The sequence below is a fragment of the Ochotona princeps genome, chromosome 11 (assembly GCF_030435755.1).
Source record: "Ochotona princeps isolate mOchPri1 chromosome 11, mOchPri1.hap1, whole genome shotgun sequence".
Taxonomy (NCBI): Eukaryota; Metazoa; Chordata; class Mammalia; order Lagomorpha; family Ochotonidae; genus Ochotona; species Ochotona princeps.
The window spans coordinates 48,559,688-48,580,846 of record NC_080842.1 but is presented as its reverse complement, the minus strand read 5'-3'; the positions used below and the strand labels follow the sequence as shown (position 1 = coordinate 48,580,846).

At 41.8% G+C, this 21,159-nt stretch overlaps 1 protein-coding gene across 2 annotated transcripts in view; it reads left to right on the top strand.

The window, feature by feature from the left end:
• NSUN7 (NOP2/Sun RNA methyltransferase family member 7) overlaps positions 1–20,713 on the top strand; it is a 30,394-nt gene extending 9,681 nt beyond the window's left edge. Inside the window, exons 5-12 of one of the 2 annotated variants that reach the window (XM_004579136.2) lie at positions 2,456–2,608; positions 3,402–3,585; positions 4,640–4,850; positions 6,162–6,305; positions 8,692–8,793; positions 14,308–14,425; positions 19,471–19,594; positions 20,078–20,713. In XM_004579136.2, the coding sequence (XP_004579193.2) occupies positions 2,456–2,608; positions 3,402–3,585; positions 4,640–4,850; positions 6,162–6,305; positions 8,692–8,793; positions 14,308–14,425; positions 19,471–19,594; positions 20,078–20,713 (1,672 nt within the window). The remainder of the gene's footprint in view (positions 1–2,455; positions 2,609–3,401; positions 3,586–4,639; positions 4,851–6,161; positions 6,306–8,691; positions 8,794–14,307; positions 14,426–19,470; positions 19,595–20,077) is intronic. The other variant, XM_058670430.1, reaches the window with a different exon arrangement.
• The last annotated feature ends 446 nt before the right edge of the window (positions 20,714–21,159 follow it).

Below are 21,159 nucleotides of genomic sequence, written 5' to 3'. Positions count from 1 at the left end.
GCTGTTGCAGCCACTTGGGGAGTAAGCTAGCAGATAGACAATCTTTCTCTCTCTCGCCCCTCTCTATAACTTCGTCTTTAAATGAAATGAAATGTTTAATAAATCAATCTTAAAAAAATTAAATGAAGTTTTAAAAAATCTTAAAACTTCTTTGTGAGTTGAGCTTTGGCTCTCTGGCCACTCTCTGTTCAGGGAATCTACTGTTTAGCACCTCCATATTGCTGCGGCTCTCTGCCCTGTCTGTATGTCTTCTCCCTTCGTGTTTCAAAACTCATGTGTTGTTTGTATCTCATCTTTCCTATTGAGGTTTGGAAAATTCTTGGTCTTCCTTTAATAGTTAGCATATGTTTCTCTTAAAAGTTCCCTTGGGCTGACTTAATTACATTTACTTTCTTCTTTACCTTTTTAAAATCCTACAACATTGGCCATATTGTGCTATACTAGTATGTGTTTATTACCCAGGGACAGAAATTAGCTGTAACCTTTATAGTCACCATCTGACCACAGTATTTGGTTATTAGTAGTCAAAGAAGAAACATCATAATTATCATCTTTTCTGGAATAGTTTGATTTAAATACATCTTTAAAAGTCTCTTTGGAACAGCTCAATTCTTTAGATTCTCTAAGGGAACTGTTACAGTTCATGGAAAAATGGAACTAAAAGAGGAACTAAAATCTGGGACTAGTGCCAGGGGTGCCGGTTCCAATCCCAGTTGCAGCGTTTCTTTCTTTTTTTTTTAATTTATTTATTTTATTACAAAGTCAGATATACAGAGAGGAGGAGAGATAGAGAGGAAGATCCTCCGTCCAATGATTCACTCCCCAAGTGAGCGCAATGGCCGGTGCTATGCCGATCCGAAGCCAGGAGCCAGGAACCTCTTCCAGGTCTCCCACATGGGTGCAGAGTCCCAAGGCTTTGGGCTGTCCTCAACTGCTTTCCCAGGCCACAAGCAGGGAGTTGGATGGGAAGTGGAGCTGCCGGGATTAGAACCGGTGCCCATATGGGATCCTGGGGTGTTCAAGGCGAGGACTTTAGCCGCTAGGCCCAAGTTGGAGTGTTTCTGATCCAGCTTGTGCCGAAGGCCTGGGAGGGCAGCAGAGGGAGCCCTGAGAAGAGGCCCCTGGCTCTTGGCTTTGTATCTGCTCAGCTCTGACCTCCACGGACATTTGGGGAGTGAACTAGGGGATGGAAGATCTTTCTGTCTTTTCTCTCTCTCACTTATTATGGTAAGTCTTAAGTAAGGAATCTGGAAGTACTACGTGACCACAAATAGTCTGTGCTCATCAATATCCCAGTGTATAACATAGACCAGTAACTCATCCCTTCTTGTATTCTTTGATGTATGCTAATGTACTGTGTTGTATTTATAGCATTTCCCTCTGTTGTGACATTTAGACAGAACTAAGCAAACCCAGTTTGCTTTTCCCCCCACCCCCCATTCCACAAAGGCTTCCTCCTGAGGTCCAAAGTGTCCCTGTCATGTCTGTGTGTCTCCCATACAGGCATGTGTAGTCTCACAAAGATATTTTTTGGAGTTCTCATTATGGTGAGTGGATACAAAACTATAACCGGAGAGATTGCAGGCAGAAGATGCAGAGGTGGTGTTCATTTGCTCCCCAGTTCTGCCTCCCACTACTACTCTTTAAGTGGTTCAGGTGAACTTGCCACTGATTCCCTGAGCGAATCCCCTGGGACCTGTATCCCACATCCAGCACAGCTCAGGTGGCGTTTGACTCTCTCTGGCCTCTGGTCCCCATTACTCATTCAGAGTTACACTGAAAGTTTATGCCAGTAGGCTCCTGCTGTGAACCTGCCATGAACAAGGTTTAGGAATAAATCCTGTATTTGCATTTCTTAAAAATCTGCTCTTTGAGATCAACTGAAATCATTGGGCATTCCTGATGATACTGATTTTGTCATGTGGAATTTTGAGGAATAGAATATTCAAGGCAGACAAGGACTTGTTGCAGGCTCATCGGAGTGTCTGATCAGGACTATGATGGTAGATGCTGTGTGCCAGGCACTGGGCTGTTTTGCACACTTAACATATTCACTACATCAGTCACCAGCTGCACTGGCTACCCTTTCACGTGACAAAGCTGAGGCTAAGAGAGAAGATTAACACAGCCGCACAGCTCTCACAGAGCCTGGATTTAACTCCACGTTTGTCTAAACCCTACATGGTTTCACTGATTAAAACTTCCTTCTCAAATCAGTAATCAACATCAATATCTAAGGAGACATGCAACATTATGGTGCAACTAAAATGATGAAAGGAAACTAGCATTATTACATATCTATTTTCAAATATGACACATTTTTATTTTCTACTTCAGAAATTTCAAATGGGATTGTAGAAAAAATTTGTTAAAATTCTTATTGTCATCTGTAAGTTTCTAGTGGAAACAGATAGTCTTTGTCTCAGATGTCATCAGCAACGGATTCTCTGTCTAGTTTCAAGACAAAGTTGGCGGCAGCGTTGGCAAGGTGTCGGATCAAACATGACGCCCTTTCCATTTACCACATTCTGCCGGAAACGGTCAGGAAGCAGGAGCTACGGGCCTCCACTTTGCCTCTTTATGCTTGGATAAACACTTGTAAAATCAGGTAGGAGATTTTAAAATTAGTACTATTTTTTTAAATGTATTTGAGATCACATAAAGTGATAGGGAGAGCACCCATCCAGTAGTTCTCTCCCTAAATGCCTGCAACTGGTCCAAGCCACAGTCAGAAGCTGGGAACTTAATCTGGGCCTCTAATGTGGGTGGCAGGCACCCAGTCACTTGAGCCATCACCTACCAGTGTGTGTGTTAGCAGGAAGCTGGAGGCCCAGCGCCGATCCCAGGCACTCCAGTGTGGGATGCAAACCTTTTTGTAACTGCCAAGTCAAATGCCTTCCTGAAGGTGAAGTGTTTTAATTAAGCTCTTCATATTTCTAATTCATATTTCAAGTCTCCATCTCTTTAAAACGTTGTAATAAGAAATACTGCTTAGTTGGGGAATGTTTAAATAATCATGGTTTAGGGCTTGGCGGCGTGGCCTAGTGGCTAAGGTCCTCACCTTGATCCCATATGGCTGCTGGTTCTAATCCTGGCAGCTCCACTTCCTCTCTGTCTCTCCTCCTCTCAGTGTATCTGACTTTGTAATAAAAATAAAATAAATCTTTAAAAAAAAACATGGTTTAGTTTCAGATTTTATTGCCAAATCAACAAAGGTAGTCACATAAATATAATAACTTTTCTATCTCTTTCAGCTTAACTCTTGGCTAAGATTTAGATTGTGGGTCCCATTACATGCAATGTTTGCACTGATATTTTTCTTTGTTGCATGAAAAAGTGTGTTAAAAACACATTTTAATGTATTATGTTTGCAATTACAACCTAATGTTGTATATTCATAGCCCTGAAGAAGTTTATAATGATTTGAAGACGAAAGGCTATCATAAAGTCAAATCCATATTGCATATTGATGATAAAGTCTTTGCTGTGGACCAACACTGCTATGATGTCTTAATTTTTCCTTCTCATCTTAAAAAGGATCTTGTAAATATAGATCTCTTCAAAGATTATAAACTTATTTTTCAGGTAAAGTTAATATTTACTTTTGTTATCATTCTCAGCAATCCTGCTTAGCCAAAGAATCCCTTTACCTATATGTAAAACCTAATGCCATGTGTGTGTGGTTTATGGATGATCAGGGTGGTTTATAAGGCCAGATTGTAACCTGGGATGAAATTGACTTCTCCAGTTAGTGCTCCTGCTGTACCTCGGCATCGCTAACTCAAGTGGAGTTCCAAAGAACACACTTTGCCCAGAGTCCCTGGCTGGGAGATTAGAATTGCCGCTCCTTGCAAGACTACGTTCTCTCTCGAGGGAGGGTTCAAGGGGAGGCAGGAGGAGACCATTTCTTCTTTCTCTTTTGGAGGAAGACAGTAGTGCCATCCTGCACGTGAAAGGTCAACGTATAAACGTTCTCATAATCCCTTGAATGTGGTCTTCTGGCTTTGATTTGGAACAGATGAAGAATGGCTATTGATATAGAAAATAAATGTGAGGAATAATGGGATTCCAAGAAAAGGAACAGCAAGATACTAAAAAATGAAGCTTTCCACCATTAGATTCTAATTAGTGCCTTGGTCTCCTAATGTTTATTCCTTCCTTCCCTGGATTATTGAGCATCAAAATCTCTTACGTTAGCCAGATCAACTGCAGATGCTGAATCTGTTGAACACCCCTCTTAAGCCTCCTAAACATACTAATTGTAATCTGTATGAGCCAACAACAATTTAAGTGACAATATAGTGGGCAAGAAAAAATGGCAGATAAATGGGTTTTCATAAAGGAGTAAAAATGGGAGCTAAGATAGGACTTCACTAATATGTTCTTTTTATTTGGAGATTTTGGTATTGCATCATCACCATATAAAAACTAAATGATAGCATAATTTATGTTAACCAAAGTTAAACACTTTGTCTTAAATGTATTTATCAATTTGTCCACTTTTATTTAGATATGATTTTTAAACTAAAATGGACTGGATAGCTCTTCAAGATTCCTAGCAATATTTTTTCTAAAGGAAATGAATGCATGTTTCTACTTATGCCCTTTGAACAATGCTAATCATATCATTACCTCCTAGGACAAGTCTCGAAGTCTTGCTGTTCATTCTGTAAAGGCCTTACTGAATATGGAGGATGATATCTTGATGGTCAACACAGGGTCATGGTACACAGTTGCCCATATGTCAATCCTAACACATAATAATACTTCAAAAATCTTCGTGTGTGGAGTACAGTCACATGCTAACGATCCTGACCTAAAGAAACTTTTCACAAAGATGGGATGTAAAAGTATGTACAAATATTAATTTGTTTGGTGATTGCTGCTCTATCAGAATTTGGACGTATTTCCAATGTATGAGGGACAGCTGTTTGGCACAGTGGTTAAGATGTCAGTCGGGAGGCTTGCATCCTGAACGGCAGGGACTGGGTTTGTGTCCTGGCTCTGCTCCCAGTTCCACTTCCTGGGAAGCGGCAGGGGATGGTTCAGGTACTTGGCTCCCTGTCTCCCATGTGGGAGACTTAACTGAATCCTAACTTCTGGCCTTGGCTTGTCTCAGTCCTGGCTTTTGGAGGCATTTGGGGGAGTGAAGCAACAGATGAAAGATCTCTGTTTCTGTTTCTCTGTCTTTAAAATAAACAAATTTTGACATTGTTTTGTTTGGAAAGTAAAAATTCTGGGTAAGCTGTACTCTTAAAAACCTTCACTAACCTGTATTCTATCAGGCTATTCTTACTTAGTGTTAATGAAACAACTATAGGTTAAATGAATTCTTTTCTTGATACTCTGCATTTGTGTTTGACATTTAGCTCAGGCAACATTTGGTTAATGTAGATGGTAGCAATTTCACCATTTAATAAATAAAAACATAATTATATAAGTGCTTATGTCACAAAGATAATGCTTTTACTCTTCCTGTTCTTAAGAATATTTTGTCATTGGAAATCCTAGTTTATTATATAAAAAGAGTGATCAGCTCTCCAAAGAAGCATAATAGCCCACATTCCAACCACCCTAATTCCCACTTGGATTGGGGTGATTTGGAATGGCTAGTGCCTGATCCTAGGCCTAGTGTTTGCCTGCCAGGTGCAAAAGTGAATTCTCTGTGGAAGGAAGTAACCTCATCCCAGGCCTTCAGTTGTATCCTAAATGAGGGTTGGTTGGTTTTTTCCATGTGCAGTATCTGCGATTCAGTTAACAATGACAACAAAAGACAAGGCAAGCATTTAGCTCAGTGGCTAAGGTGCCAGTTAAGACATTTACACACCAGGGTTTGATACCCAGCTCCCATCACCATCTGGCCAGTACCAGACGACTCAAGTATTTGGGTTCCTACCACCCAAAAGGGAGACTTCGGTTGAGTTCCTGGCTCTCGGCTTCAGCTCTGCCAGTTCTGTTATGGGCAATTGGAGAGGGGACCAACAGAAGGGAGAAGCAGAAACAAGTAAAAACATACAACTGAAATTAAGTGGAAAGTATCATAACAGAACAAGACTCACACAGGTTAAAAAATAAACAACAAATAGGTATAATAACACACTGATTAAAATTTTTTAAATTAAAATTTTAACATGAAATTTTCCATATTTTTTTCCTTCCAGATATTGAAATACTTCATGATACATTTACCAACATTGAATCAAAGGATCACAGGTTACAGAAAGTGAAAGTGATTCTGCTGCTGCCCCGTTGTTCAGGACTGGGTGTTAGTAATCCGGTAGAATTTATTTTAAATGAACATGAAGGTACATGTTTTTTGCTTCATTTAATCCCTATGCCAACCCTGTGAGACAGGCAACTATGCTCTTCTGATGCTTAAGATTGGAATGAGACAGACCATCAGGGCAGATGTGGTCCAACATGTGATTTTGGCTTCTCCCCAAGTTTCAGATAGAGGTGTTAGCATTGGTCAGCATTCTATGAACAAAAACCTGAGACTTGGAAGTATTGATTCCTTTTTACAGGGTTGTACAGTTATTTGAACTTGTAGATCTGCTTGACCGAATAGGCTATTCTGTAAACACAGTCCTAATTAAACTCAAATTAAGTTTATTCAAACTCAAGACTATTTAAACCACCAGGATATATCACATATATGTGTGTATCATACTTACATATAGTTGATATATATGATATATTAGATAGAGTTGATATATATGATATATTAGATAGAGTTGATATATATGATATATTAGATAATAGGATGAAATAGGCATCATATATATTAAAAAGCCATTATATATTATATATCATAATATATGTATTGTGATTAAAACATCTCAGACTAAATACTAACTCTAGGAATATTTTATTGGATTCTTAAATTTTAAACTTTTGGTTTAGCATTTATCGAGCACTTACGTGTACAGCATGAGCTGAGCACTTTCCTTGGATCATTTCATTAACTTCTCACAACAACTCAATGATGTGGTGACTCTAATTATTCCCATTCTAGGAATAGGAAGGCTGAAAATCAGAGAAAAGTGTCAAAGCCATCCCCTGACCCCACCCCGAAGATCATCATATCAGAATGTCTCAGTCTGCTTCCCTACCCAGCCAGTCTGACCTAAGCTGGCACTGGAAAAAGAAAAATAGTGTATTCATGGTTTACTCACTTCAGAAGGTGGGAGAGGGAGTTGGATGGGAGGGAGGTAGAGAAATGGGAGAAGAGGTAGTGATCTTCCATTGCCCTGGTTCATTCCTCAGGTGCCTCCCAACAGCCAGGGCTAGGCCAGGCTAAGCACTGAACTCAATCCAGGTCTTCCACATGCAGTAGGGACCTGTCCAGTTGAATGATCATTTGCTACCTCTCAGGGTATATGTTAGCAGGAAGTAGAGCTGGCAGCAGAGTGAGGATTTGAACCCAGTTACTCTACACAAGGGACATGAATGCTCCCACGCAGCATTTTACTGTGATGCCAAATGTCCACCTTTGACAGTGGGCCTTAAATCACTCTGCCAATCACATTATATTGCCCCAGAGTAACTGAAACCGATTCCCACTAGAATCTGTTATTTACATTGAAAGGCATAGTACAGTAACTAGAATATTAGGAAAGGAGGACACCCCACCTACAGTCAGATATGGTAACTGTCACGTATGCAAGCATGGGCAGAGCTGAAAAGGAAGGAAGGAAGGGAAACAGAGGGAAAGGAACTAACTAAGATTGAACATGACATTGTCCTAGATGATATTGTAGGGCTATATGTACACTGTGACTTAACATTCACAATCACTTTTTGATGATACTATTTTGGAGGGGGGGTGAAAATTAAGACTTAGAAAAAGCAACATGGCTTACAACCATGTAGCTAGTAAATAGGGAAGCATGGATTCAAATTCAGATCAGTTAGAAAATTTTTTTTACCCACTAAAGTACGCTATTTCTTACTGGGTTTACACTGTACCCTGTGGAATAAAGAAATGGTATCAAAGAGTACACTTGTATCAATAAATATGACATGATCTGAGAAAAGCCTTGCTAGGCAATTTGTTCAATGTGCGAACATCGTGGAGGGTACTTGCATAACCCTAGATGACATAGCGGTAGAAGGCTGCGGCTGCGTAGTAAGTAGGAGAAAGGATGGTATGGTAGGCACATAAACCAGTAGCATAGGAAGCTCTTGTCAGGTATTAGGCATCGGACTTGATTGTATGCACTGGCCTTCCCTGTGACTGGCCGTGCAGATGCTTTGCTTACAGCAGCATCACTGCACACACAGTTGCACCGCGGCATTACCTGGCGATGATGTCACAAGGCACGAGCGGTTACTCGGCTCTGTGACAGTCTGTGGAGCCCCACCACACCTACAGTACATCACTGACCAAGGCTTCTTGGGCGGCACAGAACCATGCATGGCTACTCGGATTGCTAGCTCGCAGGAACTGAGAGAAGAACTATATTAAATGTTTTCAATATTCTTTTTGAAAAAGATATTATAGCTACTCTTATTACCTTTATTGATTTTTGAACTTTTAAGTTAATGTTTTAATATCACTATTTGATTTTAGCAGGTTTTTTTCACAAAAATTTTGATTCATAGGCAGAACGATTGAAAAAACATAAGGGCAAATATAGAAAATCTATAGTCATAGCATATTTTAAAGTCTGTTTACTTTTAAAAATTTAGATACGGATTTACTGAAGGATCTTTCTAAAGGGGGTACATCGAAAGAAAAGCTTCATGTTCTCGCTCAGCAGCAGTATGAGCAGCTGACACATGCAATGAAATGTAAGTTTCTCACTGGAAAAATTGTGTTAAAAGATAGCACATTATAGTAAAATACATAAAAGTATAGTGCAATATATAGAAACATTACTATTTCACTTATTTGTTGTAAACTAACAATGAAGTATCAACCATAAGCACATTTTCTAGAATTTGAGCCTCAAACTACTAATTGTTACCACTTTAGAAAATGATTTACCATAATTTTAGCCTTAGGCTATCAAGTATAATTTATACATTTGTTAATGTTGAAATGAAATCTTTTTTATATCCATAATCGTGCAGTTTTGTCTTTCCTATTTTTTCCTTTGGCTTCTTGCTTCATTAGTTTTCTGTTGTGGTACCTCTCCTGACACTTGCTCTTTAGTTCAAATTAATGCTAAACTGAAAACAAGAGTTATAATTGTAGTTAAAATCTTGATCTCTTAATTTGGAGTCTGTGTAACAACATTCCTTAAGTATTTATGCCATAGCTTTAATCATTCCACTTAGATTTTAAGTACTACTGCCTTTCCTCACATGTATGTGGAAAGCTACGGGTCTCCTAGAAATTGGTAAGTTTTTGTTAAATCCATATGTGTTATCAAATACCTGTTCTGGGTTAGGCATTAAGCTAACTGTTGGGCATACGGGCATGAATAAATCCTGATAGGAACTCAAAGGTAAGTACGTGGGTATAAACATTTCTATAAATAATATCAAAATGAGGCAGAGATAAAGCAAAACAGAAAGTACTCAGGAGGTTTGCCCTTCTAGTTGATGTGATAAACACTGCTTTGCACCTGGTAGTCTGTGCATGTGTATTTCAAAAATTTGATGGAAACAATGAAATTAAGAGATAATTTTGTAGAAAAAATTTAAAACCCATGCATACTAGGGATGTTTATAAAGCTCATGGAAAATGCATATTATGAAAAAAAACTATGCAGGAATTTAAAATTTTTCTGTATAAAAATAAACATACTTCTCAAAAATTTTATTTTCATCTTATTTGAAAAGTTGAGATAGAGACATGTAGAGAGACAGAGGGCTTTTCCATCTGTTGGTTCACTCCCCAAATGCCTGTAATAGCGAGGGCCGTGATGGTTGAAGCCAGGAGTCAGGAACACTGTCCCTGTCCCCCTGTGGGTGGTAGGGAGCCAGGGACCTGGGCTATCTCACTTGCTACCCATTCAGAAGGAAGCTGGAATTGGAAGTGGAGCTGGGACTCAGAATGGATTCCCAAATGAGATGTGAACATCCCAAATGACTCTTAACTGGTACATGAAACACCTGCCCCAAACTTATAATTCCATTGTTTTTTCCCACGAATCTTTCCAAAAGTTATGTAAGTGTTGTTTGAGAGCCAGGCAGAGGAGACCGAGAGCTGCCATTCTCTAAATAACTTTCCAAATGCTTGACATGGGTGAGGCTGAACCAGACTGGAGCCGAGAGTGGGAATTTAATCCTGGTCCTATCCATGGATGTCAGGGTGCATGTGGAGCCATCCCTGTAAGCCGTCCCTGCTGCATTCAGGAAGCCGGGGGAGGAGCCAGTGACAACCCCAGTGCTCGTAGATGGGGGAGGAAGGAGGCAGCAGGGCCAAATGCCACCCCTACTTCCACCCGCTTCAGGAACCTTTTTAAGTATCTGTGTTTATGATCCATGAAGTAAATTAGTTGGAAGATCAGGAAGTTGATAACTATCTTATTTTTATTAAATTTTAATTGAATATTTAAAGCTTTCAAAAAGCTTCAGAAAGCATCATGAAAAGCAAAAGGATCGTAATGATAGAAGCCCCTGTATGATGCTGAATCAACATTAACTTCTGACAGCAGCTGAGATGACAACCGTTTACACTGCCAGAAGACAGACGGCAAATCAAAGCAGGGTTCCTCCCTCCTCATGTCCTGTGGGGACTCAGTTTCTAACACATGAACTTTGAAAGACACAGTCTAACCTAGCAAAGGCCTCACGGGGTGGGGGAGTCTGACTCTAAATTTTGATCATTTCCCCGTAAAACAATGCTGACTTAGTTCATTTCCTGTTGCTGTAACAGAATACGGTAGACTGGGTAATGTATAAGGAAAAACTAGAAGTTAGCTTACAGTTCTGGAGGCTGAGAAGTCCTGGGAACATCATGGCACTCTGACTAGGCCCTTGGTGCAGGATCCTAACAGGGAGGAGATAAAAGAACTTACCAGATGCTGGAGCTGTGCTCCCCCTGACAAGCACTGGTCTCGCCAAAACTGACCCACTCTGTAGCCACAGGGCACCACCCTCATGACGCTGCCGCCAGCAGCCGTGAACTGCAGAGTCAGTTTCTTCTTTGTTTTTCTTTATGTATTTTAATTCTTTAAAAATTTTATTTAATATGAGTAGATTTCACATTTTTCACAATACAGACCAGGACACACAGGGTTCCTCCCTCCTCATGTCCTGTGGGGACTCAGTTTCTAACACATGAACTTTGAAAGACACAGTCAAACCTAGCAAAGGCCTCACGGGGTGGGGGAGTCTGACTCTAAATTTTGATAGGAATGACTAAAGCCCCATTTGAAATCCTTTTAAATGATAGCAATTTAAATGGTACTTACTAGCAGTATCAAAAATACTTAGACATTAATTGCTCATGTGGTATGTGCCACGTTATATTGTTTATTGGTATAATTCTGTTTAATGTTCACCAAGACCTTTCCCATTTGACCAGAATGGCACAGATTCCCTTATCCTTACAGGTAAAATCAAAGCAGATATTTCTTAGGGAATCCTTTATACCTAGTTCCCCATAACTCTCATATCCATTTTTGGTTCATATCTTCTATTCGAGAGTTCTAGAATTTATAGTTCCTCATCAGTTAAAAAAAATTTCCATATTTTCACTTGAGTGTTCTCTCCTCTCCTCCACTTGCTTTTCCCATGAAAAGTTTCCGTAATTTATCCTCTTATTTAGTTTTCTTTTTAATTAAAGATTATTTTGAAAGAGTTACAGAGAGTAGGAGACATGGAAAAAGACATTTGATACACTGGTTCATTCCTCAAATGGCCATAATGAGCAGGACTATGCTAAACCAAAGCCAAAAACCAGGAACTGCATCCTAGTCTCCCACATGGGTAGCACAGGCCCTGGGTCATGTTCTGCTGCCTTGTGAGGTATATTAACAGGGAGCTGGACCAAAAGTGGAGCAGTTGGGGCTTGGTGCAGTGGCTCAACAGGCTAATCCTCCCCCAGGAGTGCCAGGATCCCCTATGGGCATCTGTTTATGTCCTGGCTGCTCCACTTCCTATCCAGATCCCTGCCTGTGGCCTAGGAAAGCAGTGGAGGATGACTCAAAGCTGTGTGACCCTGCACCCATGTGGGAGCCCAGGAAGAAGCTCCTGGTTCCTGGCTTTGTATCTGCTTCAGCTCTGGCCATTTTGGCCAATTATGGAATGAACCAAAGGATGGAAGACCTTTCTCTCTGTAAATCTGGCTTTCCAATAAAAATAAATCTAGAAAAAAAAAAGTGGAGCAGTTAGGACTTGAAGCCATGTGTATATGGAATATCGGCATCACAGGCAGCAGCCTAACATGCTGTGCCACAATGCTGGCACCCTCACTGACTTTTGAGCTCCTTACCACCACACTTAGCCCCATTCTGTTTGGAGCAATTATTGTCAGCGCTCTCATGAGGATCACCGGCGACTGCCTGCTGATTCGTCAGGGCTGTACTCAGCTGTTTGTTACCTGATTCGGCCCATCTGTGGTGGAGGGCACAGACGAACACTTCATCTCTCCTCATGTGCCTACTTCGTTTGTCTTGCAAGATGCCACTAGTCCTGTCTCTGTGGCAAGCCCCGTTACCCGCTAGGTCCTCTTTATGTCAGCACCCACTTCAGCGTGACAGCGTGCCACGGTTCATGCCTCCTCCTTCTCCATCCCCGACCCCACTCCCCGGAAGTGATCTCATGCAGTCTGTGGCCATACTTTTCTGAACTCTAGGCTCGTATTTGCCAGCTGCCTTCTCGACACCGTCACTCAGTGACGCGTGGACATCTCAGAGTTAGCAGGTTCGCAAGAGAGTTCTGCTGTCTCTCCCGTCATACCTGTTCTTCCCGGAGTACACAGCAACTTTAGCTTTCCACTGGACTCCAGTTCAAATGCCCAACATCCTGCAGGCCTCCTGATTCACATCCCCGGTCGGTGTTCTGCAGTTAATTTCTACACTCACCGTCTGGATCCAGTGTCCGGCCATCATCACCTCACATTTGCTTACTGCAGTGTGTTACTGTCGTCCAGCTTCCACAGCAGCTGCAATGATCTTTTTTTTTTTTTTTAAAGATTTATTTATTTTAATACAAAGTCAGATATACAGAGAGGAGGAGAGACAGAGAGGAAGATCTTCCGTCCGATGATTCACTCCCCAAGTGAGCCGCAACGGCCGGTGCGCACCGATCCAAAGCCAGGAACCAGGAACCTCTTCCAGGTCTCCCACGCGGGTGCAGTGTCTTCCCAGGCCACAAGCAGGGAGCTGGATGGGAAGTGGAGCTGCCGGGATTAGAACCGGTGCCCATATGGGACCCCAGGGCGTTCAAGGCGAGGACTTTAGCCGCTAGGCCACGCCGCCGGGCCCAGCTGCAATGATCTTGTTCAAACAGGTGGCTTCCCATCAGGTCCGTGGCCTCCAGTCTGCTCCAACGGGCACTAAGTCCCCCTCCTCTCTGCTCATCCCGTGACCATGCTCCATCCCCTTCTGCATGAGGCCCCTAATGTTTGTTGTGCCCTTAGCCTAGAATGCCTCCCCTGGAGAGCTGGAGGGCTGGCTGCCTGCTCTCCTTCCAAGTCCCTATTGTGTGCCACCTCAGCCATGCGGTTCTCTGGCCAGCCTCTGTAAAGGAACAGCATCTCTCTGGAGACTCATACTCCCATTCCCCGATGTCTTTGTCACCAAGCATTTGTTACCTAACAATGCTGTACCATTTTCTTGCTTATCCATGCCTTGCTGCCTTTCTCCTCTAGTAGAAAGTGGGTGCCAAAGTGATGGAGATTTCTATTTGTGTTGTTGACTGACATATTCCAGTCTTACAATGCATGACTTGGACTAGGTGTTCAATAAGCAAATTGCAGGTAGTGACACTGCCTAATTTTCAAGTGAAAAAAAAATTTTGTGATGTTCATAACTTGGGGTTCACTCAGCAGTCAATGACAGAACTGGAATTCCCTTCCAAATCTGTGTTAGCTTTTAGAGTCCTTTAAGCTAATGAGGTGGTACACTGGGCCGGAAGTATCAAGCCTGTGGGAGTCTGGCGCTATCCATCCTTTTGTATTTGTGAGTAGGCTGGTCCCATTGGCTGAGCTTTCATTCCCCAGGCAATCTGGGTTAGATCCACTTGACTTGCTGGCCACAGGCTGCGTGATGAATGTAAGCTTTTGCCTGTGAGGGAAGCCACACCAGCCGCCATGGGAAGTCATTCCTACAAAACTGGGTAGACGCGTTAGCAAATGGGCATTGTTCTGTGAATGGGAGCACGGCACTGATTACATCTTCTTGAATGCAGTTGCTAAAGCTCAAGCAGTTGTGTATTGCACATGCTCAGTTTATACAGAAGAAAACGAAGATGTTATTAAGAAAGCCCTGGAATTTCAAGACTGTGGGATTAAAGTACAACCTTATAGGTAAGAAAACAAAGGATTCTTCTAAGCGACTTAACTGTTTTTAAAAATGAAGAGTGAGATTTTCTCTGTTGTGCAAAGGTACTCTACTTCTTTTAAATTGGGCTTTAATTTGCTCAAATAGCCGAAGTTTCAACTTCCAAGTAGCAGCTGCAGAGCTTTTGTGGTACCGTCACATAAGCATTTTCTGGTACACTGAAAGATTGTGAGGGCCTGTGTTTGACACAGCAATTCAGATACTGCTTTTATGCTTGGACCAAGTACAGGAGAGCTTGGGTTCAAGTCCAGGGTCCTCTCTCAAGTTCAAACTTGGGTCCCTTGCCCTCCATGTGGGGGGTGTGAATTGAGACATAGCCCCCTGTGTCTGCCTAGCCCAGTTCTGGCTCATGCAGACATCTGAGGAGTGAACCAGCAGATGGGATAGCTCGCTCTCTCATTCCCTCTCACTCACTAGCTCCAAACCCCCACCTTCCAATAGTAAATAAATTTGTTTTTGCTAGTGTTAAAGAGGCATTTTAAAAAAGATTCACTTATTTGAAAGGAAGCATAATCTTTTCTTTATCTGCTGGTTCATTAGCCAGATGGCTACAATGGCCAGACTGAGCCAGGCCAATGCCAGGTGCTTCATTCAGATGTTCTGTATGGGTACAGGGAGCCAAACACATGGGCCATCTTCCCAGGCCATTGGGAGGGAGCTGGATTGGAAGTGGACCAGCTGGGACTCGAACTAGGCCTCATACAGGATGCCAGTGTCACACAGTTGGCTTTACCCACTATCCCACAACATTGGCTCCAGAATTAAAGGCAAGAAAAAATTGACATTTAGATAAACTGGGCTCAAATTTCATATTCCTCTTTCAGATACATATATGCCTCAGCAGAAGAAAAATATATAGACATTCTTATAAGGTAGCAGGAAATTGGATGTTATATTATCTGAAAGCATAGATTTCTTAACCCTTTTTTTAGGCATTTCATATACACTAAGACTAGAGTAAAAATAACCTAGGTATCTCTAGTAGTTCCAGGTAAAATTCTATAGTAAACTATGGAAAGAGAGAAAGAACATTAATAACAACGGTCATTAATTAATAACAATCTGAACTGTGGACATCAAGATAAGAAATAGATCTGAGAATAAATAACACTAACTAATCAGTCCTTTAATACTATTGATAATGAATATCAGTGTGGGCTAAAGTGCCTGGGCAAGCAGTGGAAGCTAGCTCAAGTCCTTGGGCCTGGACACTCATGTGGGAGACCTGGACAGAATCTAGGCTACTGACTTTGGCCTGGCCCAGCCCAAGCAGTTGTGGCCATCTGAGGAGTGAACCACCAGATGGAAGATCTGTTTCTCTCCCTCTGTAACTCTGCCTTTCAAATCAATCAATCTTAAAAAAAAAATCATGTGAGCTTTCCCCCCAATACTTAATAAATATAATCAATATAGTCTTTCCCCTTTTAAATTGGAATTTTTTCTTTGCCAGTTCACAAGTAGACTTGATAATCACACCAGTATCTCCCTTCTTGCTGACTATCTTTCCTTATTCAGCAGCTCCTGTTGGTGGCTACTAGCCAAGCTTCTGGTCTCACAGCTTCTCAATACAGCAGTAGCTCAATGGCAAAAGTTACTGCAAGTATGGAACATGTCAGTGAGCAGAATGCCTGGTTCCTAATTTGTCAGGGATTAAGATTTTAGGATTATAACATGGCAAAATGGAGGATTATCTGCATTTCATTCAATATAAGCCATGATCCATCTATAATATGGTGTTAAAGACTCAAGTGAGAATTCAAGAATAATTCATATTCTAGGTTGGTTTGGGATTTGAGCTCAGATAGGAAAATTGTGTTTTCATGAGGTTTATGCCTGCTGGCTGGGGATGCGGTCAGCTTTGCAGAGGGAAGTGCATTGGAATAAGAATCATCTAAATCCCCTAAGAGGGAGAATTTAGAGTTGAATGTATTGGCATCACGCTGTCACCGAATCCTCCATGTGTTATGTGCATTTCCTCTTAATAGCTCAAAAATATTCAGCTCATTATGGAAGTGGTTCTTCATGATACTTTCCTTAAGCTGATGCAATTTTCTTGTTCACTGTTATAAAAATTTCATATTACAGAAATGTTCATTTATAAAACAAAAGTACTTTTCCTAATTCCATCCTGTTAGGTACAACCATTCTTGATATTTGATTAGCAAAAATCCCTGCCTTCATATTTATACTCTGGAGCTATAACATGTTCCAGATTGGTAAGAATTGATTATTTTCATTGTGTATATAAATATACATGCATATGTATTTTTATATATATTTAAATGAATAATACATATTTGGCAGATTTCCATTTATATTAGATAACTAGCATGTATGAATTAGCCTCAGAAGTTGTTGGCTGGTTACAAAGTTAGTGTATTGGGGAGGTGCATTTTGCATAGTGGTGAAGACATTTGCCTCCCCTACTGAAATGCCTGGGTTTGGATCCCAGCTCTCCTCCTGAGTCCAGCTTCCTGCTCATGCACACCCAAGGGGTCAGCAGATGGTGGCACACGTAGTAAGATCCCTGTTGCCCACATGGTAAACCCAGACTGAGCTCCTGCCTCCTGGCTCCCGGCTTCAGCCTGGCCCAGCCCTCACTAGTGTGAGCATCTGGGGAGTGAACCAGCAGACAGGAGGATCTCTTGATCATCTTTCTGCTTTTCAAGTAAGTGAAATAAAGGACATTAAGAAAAAGTTAAAAGTCAGGGGCCTGGCTTCAATCCCAGTAGTCCCACTTCCCACCCAGCTCCTTGATTGTGGCCTGGGAAAGCAACCAAGGTCAGCCCAAAGCCTTGGAACCTTGCACCTGTGTGGAAGACCCAGAAGAAGCTCCTGACTCCTGGCTTCGGATTGGCTCCGCTCTGGCCGTTGTGGTCGTTTGAGGAGTGAACCATCAGATGGAAGATCTTCCACTCTGTCTCTCCTCCTCTCTATTGCCTTTCCAATAAAAATAAATAAATCTTTTTAAAAAAGTTAAAATTCAGAACAAAGTTGGTAAGAGGAGCAATCAGCTCTCTTGCCTTCAGTACCTGCAAAGCTAGTTTATTTCAGGCAAGTTCCATGATCATGTGCCAGGCTATCTATCTATCTAGCTAGCTAGCTATTTACCATCATTGCCAGACTCTTTGAATGTCACTCCAGGTAATGTGTGTATCTGCTGCCATCCTGTGTGACCTCTCTGTACTCACCTTCTGGCCCAGCCCTGTGAAGCACCTGCTGTATGTGCATTTTCATGAAATGTGTCCTTCTGTTCGTGCTATTCTGTCTAGACTCACCTTCTTTACCATAATGAAACCTAATTATGAGTCAAGACATTACCATTGCTATTGCTTCCTCTTAAGTCTTCCTATTTGCCATTTCCCATGGCCAAAATTCTTGCATCTTACTCTATACTCCCACATAATCTTGCCTCCACTTGGCTGAGTGTTCTTATTTGGTCTTTTTCATACTATAGTAAGTTAATTTGTTTCCCCAACTAAATTGTAAGCTATTTAACAGAATGTTTTATTCATATGCTCTGTACATACTAGGAAGATAATGGATGAATAAATACTGGTTTTACATTTCAGAAAAAAATAGTTTCACATAGGATGATATTTGCTTGCTTTGGTCCATTAAATATATTAAGTATATTTTAATTTTAAAAGCATAGCAATGTAAGAATATTCATGGATGAACATACTATCAAGTGAAAAGTTAAATATAAGAACCAAAACTTAATTCGAAACGTACTAGCAATTAGATTTTTATATTTCTGACATAAAGTCTTTCACCATCGTGTATTTGTGTATTGCCTTGAGCACTTTATTGTACATCCAGTAATACTGCGAGGGAGACTGAGAAAACGAATGTGGTTAAAATAGTAAGTCGGGGAAGGCATCTAGCCTAGTGGTTAAGATGCCTGTTTCCCACATCAGAGTGCCTGGGTACGAGTCCTAGATCTGGCTATTGACTCGTTTCCTGTTAACTCAGATTCTGGCCAGCAACAGTAATAACTCAAATAACTGGGCTCCTGTCATGCACGTGGGAGACCTGGATTGAGTTCCTGGCTCCACTGGGGGCAATTGGGGAGGGCATCAGTGGATGGGAGTCCTCTGGTGGTCTTTTAGTCTTCTTGGTCTCTCACTGTACACTGTCATATCATATATGTATATATATATATATATAATGTTATATATAATGTTAATTATATATATAATATATAAAAACTAGCCACAGGGCAGATGTGCTCTCTCTCTCTCTATATATATACACACACACACACAAATACACATTATATATGTGTGTACATGCTGTAATATATGCTTATCTTTAAATATATACATAATTAAATATATATAATATAAAGATAAGTGTACATATTAAACTATTGTTTTTTGGTTCACTCCCCAAAGGCTGACAATAGCTAGGGCCCAGCCAGGCTAAAGCTGCATAAGCCAGGAACTCAATCCAGGTCATTTACATGGTGGGTAGAGATCCAGGTATTTAAGCTCTCACCTACTTCCTTCCAGGAAGTGCATTAGCAGGAAGCTAGAATTGGAAGTGGAGCAAAGACCCATCTCAATATGGGACGCAGGTGTCCCAGGTAGTGTGCTTTTGCCCTGTGGCTAGTTTTTATACTGTAATTGGACAAAAGGCAATCCAAAGAAGGAGGTCACACCTTTTGTGTTTCACCAACATGGGGAAGAATGGGGCATTTGGGGATACACCTTTGTGATTATTATACATGTTGACCTGTTTTAATAATAGAAGATTTTTGTTAATTCATTAATGACTTGGGGAATCCAAGTTTTAAGTTTGTTTGAAGTTGTTATTCTTGGCATAGTTATTTAAAGATGGAGAACTTGGGAAACATATATTTCGAGGTAATATAAGATAGCAGAGCTTTTAACTCACAGTATTTTGGGAAAATTGCTTCAAGTACTTTGTCTTTGGTTGGAACTTTTGCTCAAATTTTGGGGGGCAGAGAAGCCCTTCTCACCATGCAGTGTCTGTCTCTCTCGTGCAGGCTTAGTCCTCCTGTGCTTCCACTGTGCTCCCTAAAGGAAATACAGCTGTCCACTGACAAGTTCTTCAGGATGGAACCATCAGAAACCAACAATGGTTGTTTTCTTTCTATTTTAACAAGGGAGGTGAGGAAAAACACCCTCCCCACCCCATCCCCACTCCACGCCACACCTGGGAAGACAGTTGTCATAAGAGGAACTGGGAACTTGGTGACCGTTCTGTGGTGAAGGGTTTGTATCTGATCCCTGGCTATGGGGCAGGAGTTACAGCCGTCTCTCTCAACCCCCCCGTCTTCATAGCACCTCTAAGTGCTCCTCTGCCGCCTGCCCAGCCTCCTCCCCAAGCACTTGCTCACCATCTGCTGTGTCTTCCCTCACATGTAAGAAAAGGGCTCTGTAATCTCAATTACTACCAGATTTCTAAATGGGAAACCTAAAGGTGGGGAGGGGACCCATTTGCTAAAGGTTAGGACACATATCAGAGACTAAGGCCACTTTGATCGGCAATAGTAAGACACACTCCTTTTACTCACACAGGGCTGAGGGTTTGTTAATACACACAGTCATCAAAGCTGCCACCAATCCTAAGTAACTGCTTTTTCACCACAGCGAGACCCAACCGAGACAGTGTCTGTCAAAGACGTGCTGGCGCGAGCTGCCGCCAAGGGCCTGCTGGATGGCATCGAGTTGGGCAAATCATCCAAAAGGGAGAAGAAGAAGAAGAAATCAAAAACAGCCTTTCCAAAGGCTCTCACTGACAGTAATGACATCCAAATAAAAATTGCTGAGTTCTTGCACCGAGAAATGAAGGCAAACACTGACCAGTCTGAGACACTGGCAGCCAAAGTGTCTCTCCCACAGAAAACAACCCTGCAGGTGGGCGCCTCCCTCCAGATCAGAAAGCTCACCAAGCCCAGCACCCAGCCTTTGGTGCCAACCTTTCTGAAGAACACATATCCCTCCAGACCCTACGAACGGCAGACAAGCTTTGTCAGGCACCGGCCAGAGGACAAAATGGTTGCCCTGAAACCCATCGAGATTGTCCTGCCTCCAGTCATGCTACCCTTCTCAAGCCCTGAAGCCACCAGGGCTCGGTTCCCAGCCCAGCATTTTTTCTGCAGATGCACCGGACCCAAGATGATGGTGCCTGGCTACCTTTCCTCACCATCGATAACCAAAAGAGGAGAAAAGCCAAAGGAAAACTTACCTTCCTCCCTACTGAGGCATCCTCGGCCATGGCTTTGACTGACTGGTTGTGCGGTGGTTGTCGTCTTTTTTTTTTTTGGTTGGTTGCTTTTTTTTTTTTTTAAACAGGGACCAAGGACAGTTGCTTCATTATTATTATTATTATTTTTCCAAAGTTTGGTATTTTCTTGGAAGGTCAGATATCCTTTACAGAAGGGCCACACAGTGTTTTCTCAATGTGCTGTTATTCCTCAGAGAATTATGACAAGTGAGAACAACATCTGGGATTGCACAGGGCAGAATCCAGAGATTTCAGTAGCTCAGGGCTAATTTATTTTACATGTCCAGTTGTAGAGTCCGTGTCAGCTCGTAGAGCTTGTCTCACTCCAGTTCACCTTCTACCTGGACAGAAAGCTACGAGTTTCTCCTGAAGGAAACACTGCCTGGCTTCAGTGGGGAGTCAGGTCTACACACAGAAGTGCAGGCATGGGCCCTCTCCCCCAGCC